General features: G+C 30.7%; 2 protein-coding genes across 3 annotated transcripts in view; both read right to left on the bottom strand.

Annotated features, from left to right (window-relative positions):
* Window positions 1-581: 581 nt before the first annotated feature.
* On the bottom strand, window positions 582-7,019 carry LOC123893749 (mitochondrial import inner membrane translocase subunit TIM17-2-like). Its single transcript, XM_045943550.1, has 2 exons — window positions 6,489-7,019; window positions 582-787 (listed from the first exon to the last, which is right to left on the bottom strand). The coding sequence occupies exon 1, from the start codon at window positions 7,017-7,019 to the stop codon at window positions 6,495-6,497; it is 525 nt and encodes a 174-aa protein (XP_045799506.1). The 3' UTR covers window positions 582-787; window positions 6,489-6,494.
* Window positions 7,020-9,701: 2,682 nt separating this feature from the next.
* LOC123899468 (F-box/kelch-repeat protein At3g06240-like) overlaps window positions 9,702-10,220 on the bottom strand; it is a 3,145-nt gene continuing 2,626 nt past the window's right edge. The window contains exons 4-5 of one of the 2 annotated variants that reach the window (XR_006805639.1): window positions 10,136-10,219; window positions 9,702-10,032 (exon numbers count right to left, since the gene is read on the bottom strand). Coding sequence is in view for 1 of the 2 variants with exons in the window: in XM_045950601.1 (XP_045806557.1) it covers window positions 10,209-10,219 (11 nt within the window). In the remaining variant the exon portion in view is untranslated. Of the gene's footprint in view, window position 10,220 lies in introns of both variants that reach the window. The other variant, XM_045950601.1, reaches the window with a different exon arrangement.

The following is a 10,220-nucleotide window of genomic DNA, read 5'->3' as shown; positions in this document are numbered from 1 at the left end:
ATTATTTGAAATATTTCCTTTTTAAAGTATGCATTTAATACAATTGTGTAAGAATCAATGTGAGAAAAACATTTGGAAAAAGAACAATAAATGAGGCTTAGAAAATAAGCCTCAAATGTATAGTATTAAGATTAAGATTAAGATTAAGATTAAGATTAAGATGCTCATAATGCAAGACAAAAATAAATATTGAAGTATTTTTAATTGAAAACTCTTCTTTTATGAAGGTCTATTTTAACAACCAACACCTTTTCATTTGAACAATTTTTTTTTTTTTGAAAAAGTAAAAACAGAGGGCCAATGTGTAATTTACAACATTTTTTTCCCGACTCTTCACTTCAGCTTCTTTGTGTTCTCTTCCTTTCTGCTCTAAATTCTATTCTATTGCTACACTTTTTGGAGAACTGCATTGCATTATCTTGTCTACTAAAGAAAGGAAAAAAACATTATTTTAAAGTTTGGTTTGGATTTGAAATTTTATATACTTGAGACTCTTACGAAAAATAATTCTTCTAAATCTATGGTCTCTGGTTTTATAAGAAAACTTATAATAAACTTAATTAACTAAAAAGTAAATCATATTATAGAAATAACAAAATAATTTAACCAAAACAACATTTTGAATTGTCATGTGAAGTATGATTTACAATACACATTACACATATCTTGTAAAAAAATACATTACACATTTAAAATTTACATTCATACTTAAAACTCATATAATCAAAATTGTATGATCCAATTTCTTTAGAATTCACATATCATATTCTTCTTTTGTGATCTACATCTGCAAAAATCAAAAAGAATAATGAGTATATATCGAACTGAATATAGATAAATACATATAGATAAATTGAAAATTAATAACAATGAAAATACTAAAGAGAAATGAATATAACTAAAGAGAGGAGATTTGGGAAATTGTGAGTTTTAGTGTTGAGGGAAAGATCATATATATAGTAAAACAAAAGGACATTTGAGTAAATTTGTCTTTAATGAGGAATTAAATTCATAAAAGTCAAAGATACTGATATCATTTTTTATTTTAAAATCATATTAGTAAAATCATATTATTTTAAAAACACATGATGTGTCACATTCATTAAATGATGTGGCAACACATCATTGGATGCATGTGTAAAGAATTTTTACACTGACAATGCACAACAATTAAACTCTATTCCATTGAATTTAATTTATATGCACCGTCAGTGTAAAGTTATTTTACACATGCGTCCAATAATATACCAACACATCATGTATGGTATTTAAAAACAGATGATGTGTCACATTCATTAAATGATGTGGCAACACATCATTGGATGCATGTGTAAAGAATCTTTACACTGACAATGCACAACAATAGTCCCAATGCCAGAAGAAGTTCCCACCACCATGTCCAAAATCATAGAAGAACAAAACACCAAAAAACATGATGAAAAGGTTGTTTCAGGACATGCAGCAACTAGGAAAAAGCTACAAGCAGTAGCAATTTCAAGGCTTCGTTCTGTTCTTACAATATTCAACAAAAACCGTTCAAATATACCTTCTGGTCTTGGTTCAAGAGTTGTTGGAACTCTTTTTGGATATCGTCGTGGACATGTTCATTACTTAGTGGTCTACCTCAATTTGTTTATTATTCAGGCAAAGCTATGTCAACAAAATAAACATTGCAAAACACAACCTCCTCCGTCTCACATCACAACATTACTTTAAATCTACAACACCTTTTCTAATTACTCTGTCCTACATCTTCTTATTCTTAACATCGTATTACATATATTATATTCGACTCCTCCAAAGCTAACAGCAAAGTCTAGGTAAGTACAATCAACCATTGATAAACACTAATACTGGTTTATATTACTATTGAAATATCAACCTTAACTTTATCACTTCACTCTCAACTCATTTCATACAACACAAATTCATACACAAGGTTCAAGGATCATGTGGCACCACAAGTGCTAGGTTGCATTCCCATTTAGGTGTGCTAGTTACCTTCTCCTGATGTGGCACCACTTAAAATTGACCATGTGGACTTTATTGACTATTTTTTTTATACATTAAATTTTGTTTTGCATATTTAAACTTATAGTTTTTGTTATTTGCATAATCCCCCACTTTGAATTAATAATATCTCATATTTCCAAATAAAATTAAATAAATTTATCTTTGAAAGAAATCCAAAATCTCACGTTCAACAATCTACAATTAGTGTTCTTGTTCTTCAATGGATCCCAAAAATTACTGTTTCTCAACTCCCCAGTCTTTCCAAACATGTTTCTCCATCCCCCAATCTTCCCAAATCCACGCCTCCACTGCCACCACCATCGATTTCTGGGACGGTGATGAATTCGAAGGTCTTCCCCTTGAACAACAGCCTGACCTTCACTTTCCAATTGAGATTTTTGATGTTAAAAAAAAAAGATTTTGAGATGTATTTAAATCTGAGATTTAAGGTATTCATCATTGAAAATGAGTTTGAAAATCATATAGAGAATGATTTCCGATGGTGCATGTGATTTTAAACATTGATTTTAGTGTTAAAATACTCAGATTTGGTCGGATCTTACTTGGGTCATCGGGTTGTATCACAACCCGGCTGGAGGTTGAAGACAACCAGATTTTGTTTTAAAAAAAAATATTTCATGCATGTCAATATATTTTTCTTCATTGAAACATAGAACAAAGAATACTGATATGGTAGAGCGGTTGGGATTCTAGTCTTTTATTTGAAGGACGGCAGTTCGAATCCCAGTTAGGACTTTTTTTGGTTAAAATTATTACTTTTGAAAAAGTTAAGATAAAAGAACAATGTTTCAAAAAATAAGTATAAAAGAACAAAAAAACCCACCTTCAGTGGATTCGAACAGCTGAGATAGAAAGCATAGATAAGAATACAACAACACCAATTGTGCTACTTTTTCATGTAGGTACATGTTAAGTCTTTTATTATGTATACTAATACAGTTAGCAAAATTATAATAAATTTTGAGATATAATGCACATTTAATTATCATATATAGTATAAGTCATATATTTAATACATGGACCTAAGTTTTTGGCGATTTTTACAAGACTTATGTTTTTACTAATATATTAATAAGGTAGCCTAGTTTTTCATAATTTTTATATTATCTATATTTATATTCATATATTAATATGAAGACCGTACCTAAAGTTTTTTGGTGATGGTTTTACCATTGCTCTTTTTCTTTTCTTTTTTTATCAAATATTATATCCTTTCTATTTTTTTATCTTTTAATCTACTTTTCAATAAATTACTATTTCATGTTACCAAGTGAAGAGCGGCAACATTGCGACTCCCTTTTAACTAAAGCACTATAATTTGACTGAAGATCATACCCCGGTTTAACCCAAAACACTATTAATCCTTAGTCTCCGACTGATGATTATATTTCGGTTGAAGTTAACGACTTAAAAATTATACTTTATATGTTAATAGTACTTCAGTTGAAACGAAATATAATTCACAATTAAATTATACTCCGGAGTACTTTATATTTAAATTTTACTTTAATTATTTGATTTTTAGGATATTAACTTCAACTCAAGTATAATCGTAAGACGAATTATGCTTTATTTTTAAATTTGTATTTATTTAAATATTTTTAAGTCATTAACTTCAACCGAACTATAATCTTATGTCAAAATATATTTTATTTATATTATTTTTATGTCATTAACTACAACAAGAATAAAACATTCAATCAAAGACTATGACTAATAGTTATTCGGTTAAATCGGAATATAATCTTAAGTCAAATTTTACTGTATTTTTAAACTTTAGATTATTTAATTAATTTTCAAGTCATTAAAGCGGATAATCTTAAGTGAAATTTTACTTTATTTTAAAATTTAAATTTATATTTGTAATTTTAAGTAATTAATATCAACAGGCATATAACCATCAGTCAAAAATTAGGGTTAATATTGTTTCGGTTGAACCAGAGAATAATCTACTTCTAATATAATAAAATTGATTAGGCTAAATTACACTTTTGGCCCCTTAACTTTCACAAAATTGAGGTTTTGCAAAAGAGGCTAAACATAGGGGGCCAAAAGTGCTATTATAAAAGTTGGGGGGCCAAAGTTGCAAGTTTGTGAAAGTTAGGGGGCCAAAAATACAATTTAGCCAATTGATTACTATCAAATTTACTAATTTTTCCTTATCAGTTTTAATAATATTCCAAATTTTGACTTAGATAATATTTTATTCTCAGTCAAAGACTATGGTTTGAATTAGATCAAAGTCTTTGGGATGATAGTAGTTTAGTTGAACTGGAGTATAATGTTAAGTCAAAATTATACTTAATTTTTATAATTTTTAATTCATTAACTTCAATTGGAGTATTAATCTTAGTCTAATACTTGTGTTAACGGTGCTTCGGCTAAAAAAAGTATAACTCTCAGTTAAAGATTATGATTTTTGAATTTTTTTTTTCTTTCACCCTCTGATTCCTAGGGGAAGGGGGCCTTAGTAGTCAAGAGTTCGGAGCGAGTTCTGGCATCAAGTGGTTTCAATCCGCTCCCAAATGCAGTTGCGGGGGATCAAACCGTTGTCCTCCCTACCAAGTTCAGTGCCAATCACCACCGAACCAACTAACATTTGGTGGTTTTCGAAATAATTTTAGTTAAATTAATGATGTTGCGGCTACTCCGTAATCATTTAAAATTATATAAATCGTATTTACATTTAATCCAAAATAGTTAAATTGAATAAACAGGAAGCAATTAATAATATTCCATATATAACGTATTAATTGTTAATATATAGATAATCATACATATATGTACTAAGTGAAACGTTTTATAGGATAATGTCCTATTCAAATGGTTAAGTTATCTGCTTAATATGTTTAGGACCCGTGTTCAAATCCAGGTTTTATCCAAATTGCTTATTTTTTCTTCTTTTTTTTTTCTGTATTTTCTAGGTGTTTATTAAAAAAAAAAAAAATTAACAAAAATGTCAGGGACGGGAATTGAACCCGCAACGCGCTTTTTAAAGGAACAACACTTCAGCCACAACGACACAGGAATAAGTTTTGCCTTTGTTTGCGTTATATGATATATATAAAATCTGAATTGATAAAAATACTAAATTAATTGCATCGCCTTCAACCTTCAGTCGGGTCACATCGACCCGTTTACAGACCCGCGAAACCAGCACCAAACCCGAAAGTTGCAGCACATTTAAATGTCGAAAATAATAATTAATTATCCAGAAGCATCACAAAAACTATTTACAATACATTTATGATTTTAGTTTTGATTCAAATAGTGTAAAACAAAAACCTGGGTTTTAGATCTGAATGCTTACAAAGAGGGAACTCAACAATTTGAATGCTCACAAAAATAAAACGAAGAAGAAGATTATGGATTTTAGATATGAGTTTCTCTCAAGTTTTGAGCTTGTTTATGCCTCGTTTGAGTTGATGCCAAATTTTAACAGGATATTGAGGAAGAGATGAAGAACAATGATGTTGTGATTTTTTTTAGTTGTATTGTGATGTTGTTTTAATTAATTTTTACAATAATAATTTAAATTAATAAACAATATAAAGATTGGGCCAATTGTGAAAATAATAAAAGTATATAGAACATTTTATAAAATAATAATTAAAAGTGTGAGAGAGAAATAATCCAGTTGTCCAATTTTAATTGGATCCACATCAGGTGTGCTGTTTGCACACCTCTTTGTGAATGTAACCTAGAAAAAACCTTGCAACAATTATTTGCAATGAAGAGGTAATTATTTCACTATTCTTACGAAACCAATCACCACAAATTCAATCAAGTACTACTATCAAATACCTAAAATCCAAGCAATAAGGCAGCAAACATAAGAACGAGAATTTAATTTAAACACACTGTAATTAAACTACTGGCAATCTAGTATACTTACACTAATTATTATAACAGTCAAATGTGAAGATAAGAAAGAATGAATAGTTACTTGCATCACAAGTTATCCAACTAACTTAGAGTTAAGTGATAACTGTTAACTGATTTGTCTGTTTGTTAGGTTTAGTTTCAAGTTGTAACTGCATCTAGTTAGGTTGATCTTAGTCCTTGTGTTGTATAAATATGAGACTCATCTATTGCATCAAACAGATTTTTGAATAATGCAATTTTGAGCTTTATGTTTCTGCGCTCATTTTTCTCTCTCGCTACTGCGCTCGATACTAGTTTTCCTGCATTGCGCCTATTTTATGCATCCATCAATGGAGCTTCATCTCCATCTTTAACAATAACATTAAAAAAAAAAATTATTGTAACCAAAATCCAGCACTGCACTCATCAGTATTACTACATAATATTGTTGATTTCGAAACAAGGATTAACATGGTAACTAACTTTGTCAACAAAAAAAAAAACCATGATTAAGGTAACTAACTAATTTAAGGTATTATAATTATTCAATCAACATTAACAACGACCACTAATTGAAGTTCAAACCAAACCTTGATTCACTTGTACTCAAAACTAGGCAGGGGAGGAGCATCATAAGTCTCCAAAATCTTCACCTCACTTCCACCATTTGCAATCTTCTCTTCTTCCTTTGCTCCACCAAACAATCTACCAAACCATGACGACTTCGGCGGCTGCGGCGGCATATCCTCAATCATAACCGGAGGCATATCCTGCTGAGCACTTGAATACTTATTAAGAGCAATCCCCGTCCCTTCAATAAGACCTAACAAAACAGCACCAAACGCCGCAGATTTAGCAGAAGCAGCAAATCCACGACGCATAGATAACAAACCACCAGTAGCAGCAGCGGAAAGAATAGAATTCCATGGATCTTCTTTCTTCCTTATATAAACCATAGAACAATCAAAAGTAGAGAATAAAACACTCCAAACAGCGAAACTTCCACCAATTCGACCTGCTTTGAGACCAACAGCTTGTGTTGCGCCGATGAAACGAGCGCCATTAGGTGAACTGTAGAGGCCTTTGCTGAAATGGAAGGCGGAACCGCCTATGGTTCCCATTGCGAACGCGGTTCCTGCGTCGTATGGGATTCGAATCGGACAGGGCTCTCGTAAAGTTTCCATCAGATCCAAACTTAGGGTTTCTGTATGAGAAGAAATGGCGCGCGTAAGGGTTTGGGATTTCGCGAACCAAGAAAGAGCTGATGCCACTAATAAATCGTTTGTTTTTGTTACTATATAAATAAATAAATCTATCTATGAGTACTTTACCTAAATAATTTTTTTTTGAATGAAAAATATTTTTTTTACTCAATCGCATGGAAAATAATTGAATCTACTAACAATATATTAAAAATAATTATTACCACAAATAAAAAAATAATAATTACTACCAAATTACCTAATTTGTCCTCGTGAATTTTAATAATATTTTAAATCTTCTATCTTTAAATGTAATTTTACATTATTTTTTGTTAGAAAAATATACACATAAAAATAAGAATCAAATTTAATAACAACAAATAAGTTATTCGGGACGTATGTTTATCACAAATCAATAACTTAAATTTAGTCCAAAAAAAAATCTTTTAAATAAAATTTCAAATAATTAGAACATATTAATTATAATTTATTTAAAAATATACACGTACAATAGCTTTAATAAAATATTTTTTTTTATCAAGTAGTCTAGTGCCTAGAAAATCCACCTTAAAGGTGAAATAGTGGAGTGTCCGGGGTTCGAACCCCGGCTCCTGCAAATATAGTGCGATGTCCCTGCCAACTGAGCTAAGCTCACGGGGACTTTAATAAAATAAATTTATTAAATTAATAAGTTACTAGAAAGAGCACAATAGTTTCACTTATATTTTAATAATATTTTATAACAAATTTTTAAATATTTAATTCTAAAAAAACTTTTGCATTTTTTTATGATTAATAAATTTTTACATTAATATAATGTCGAACTTAAATATCAAATAAAAATCGATGAACCCGTGCGAATGCACGTGTCTCTAATTTACTTACTTGTTAAAAACTGCCCAACGGACTAAATCAAGAGATCCAATACATACAGCCCAAATATCATGAAACTCATTCTTTATAAATGCTAAGACTTTCGCACTAAGATACAATTCAATCTAGAGGCCTAATGCCACTATAACTGCCTCAACCTCATCGTCGGAATTATCTAGTTCTATTACGGATAGAACACAACACAGGGGAAAACCAAATTAAGCCATCTTCACGACGACCAGAACAAACTGACCCAGCTTCACTTTCTGGTGCCATCAAAGTTGTTGCTTTCTTTATCTAGTTCTATTGTCGTCGTCACATACTGGTTGACACAATCTTCTCCTTCACAACATAATGAATCGTATGTGTATATCAACAAGGACTTGTCACAACCGATTCAAACTACCAAAACATACTCACTGTAACCACCGGCATAACTACACTCTGAAATTGATGGTTTACTGTGTAACTGAGGATTCTAAGTTTTGATTATTGTTAGTTTGTTACTAATTTTGAAAATTTTCAATGAAATGGGAGAATATGAAGGTATCAGAAAATGCATCTTTGTGTCATTATAGTTATCCAGTGTTTGGCTACATTACTCCCTGTGCTTTTTTGTTGTTGAATGCATGTTGATTTTAGTATTTTTCTTTGATGAGATGTGAATCTGGTAATTGAAATGTGATACTTTATGCTAAATGCAATACGTTTATTAATTTTGTCATTATAATTTTATAACTTATAAGAAGTGTATAAACTTGATTTGGAGTAGGTTATGCCCGAACTTAGTTTAGGATGTTATGATAATATCAATGAAAGAACACAATTTGTTCATCTCAATCTGCGATATTCACATCGCACCACATCATTGCATCATCGTTCTTCATCATGAGTCTATGAGGTAGCTCATCGTTCTTGGTCTCATCATCACTATACGGTAGACCCATTTCTATTTAAGTGATTCCATCGTGAAATGTTTTTGCTTTGTAGCTTCTGTATGATTAATATTTGTATGATTAATATTTCATGGTTGATTTTTATTTTTTGCTTCTGAAGTGATTTCATGTTTTTGCTTAATAGGAAAAATAATGAGCCGTATTAATTTATGTGAGACCATTCTTTTTTTTATTGACCAAGTGACCAACACTTGCACAGCACAGCACAGATAAATGGTGAAGGAGAATTGGACACACCTCATGACCCATTATTGCTAACCACTTCACTTTGAGATTCAAGAATCTTTATATAGACTTTGAGATTCAACTGATATAAGCTTATATTTTATTTTTGGCTAAATATAATTTAGTAGTTAAATTCACATATTATAAGTGTTCAGAAATGAAAAATCCTAGATTCAAACTATAATTCATGCATATCAATGTCTTTTTTTTTTCTTCCGAATAGGCAAAAAGGAATTTATTAAATTTAGCACAAGAAATGCCAATAGAATATAAGCCAAAAACAAGTTCGATCCCAGACCATAGATTCGACCCCTGCTACTAAAAGAACAAATGTGGGTCAAACAAGACAAATTACATCCAACCAGGACAACTCCTTGTATCATGCATATTGTGAGATTAACACAAGCTGTAATGGTTGGGATCTCAACTCGTTGTGTTAATTTCTTGAGTTCTATTTAAGTCTCAAAGATCCTCTCATTGCGATTTTTCCATAAAACCTTTTTCTAGGATGACGGGGATAGATGAAGAAAAACACATATAGGAGATTAAGAAACAAAATGAAAAGGCTGAGCAATAATCATTGTCTTTTTCTAAACCAAGCCAACAAAACAAGATAACAAACCAGTCTCGTAAAACCATAGATAATGACTAATGAACATCTAGATTAAAGTTTACAAAAAAGACATCATTTGCATCCTAAAACCATATCTGTATTTTTTTTTCAAAAATCATAACTAGCCAAATCACAACTACTGTATGCAAATTCCTTCTTATAAGTTGTACTCTTCACCAAATGCCTCACCACCAGAGGAGGAAGGTGCTTGTCAAGTCATCAATCAAGATCTTCATTTTTTTCACACAATTTAAAATTTCCACACCTATATAAAATAACACCAATATTACGAAACAAAGCCTAAGTAACATACCGAAAATCGTAATAAGAAGGGGACAGAATGCCAATCAATGTGAAAACAGACATACTCTTCTTAGGAAGAGTCCTCTTCACCAGATTCTTCACCAACACTATCAGATGAGGATGAGGAGGAAGATATATTTATGTGTTACC

Source organism: Trifolium pratense, linkage group LG7 (assembly GCF_020283565.1).
Source record: "Trifolium pratense cultivar HEN17-A07 linkage group LG7, ARS_RC_1.1, whole genome shotgun sequence".
NCBI classification, from domain to species: domain Eukaryota; kingdom Viridiplantae; phylum Streptophyta; class Magnoliopsida; order Fabales; family Fabaceae; genus Trifolium; species Trifolium pratense.
This window is presented reverse-complemented; position numbering and strand designations above follow the sequence as displayed.

Coding starts and splice junctions, on each gene's coding strand:
- LOC123893749 (XM_045943550.1), bottom strand. CDS start 7,019: ATGGGAACCATAGGCGGTTCCGCCTTCCATTTCAGCAAAGGCCTCTAC.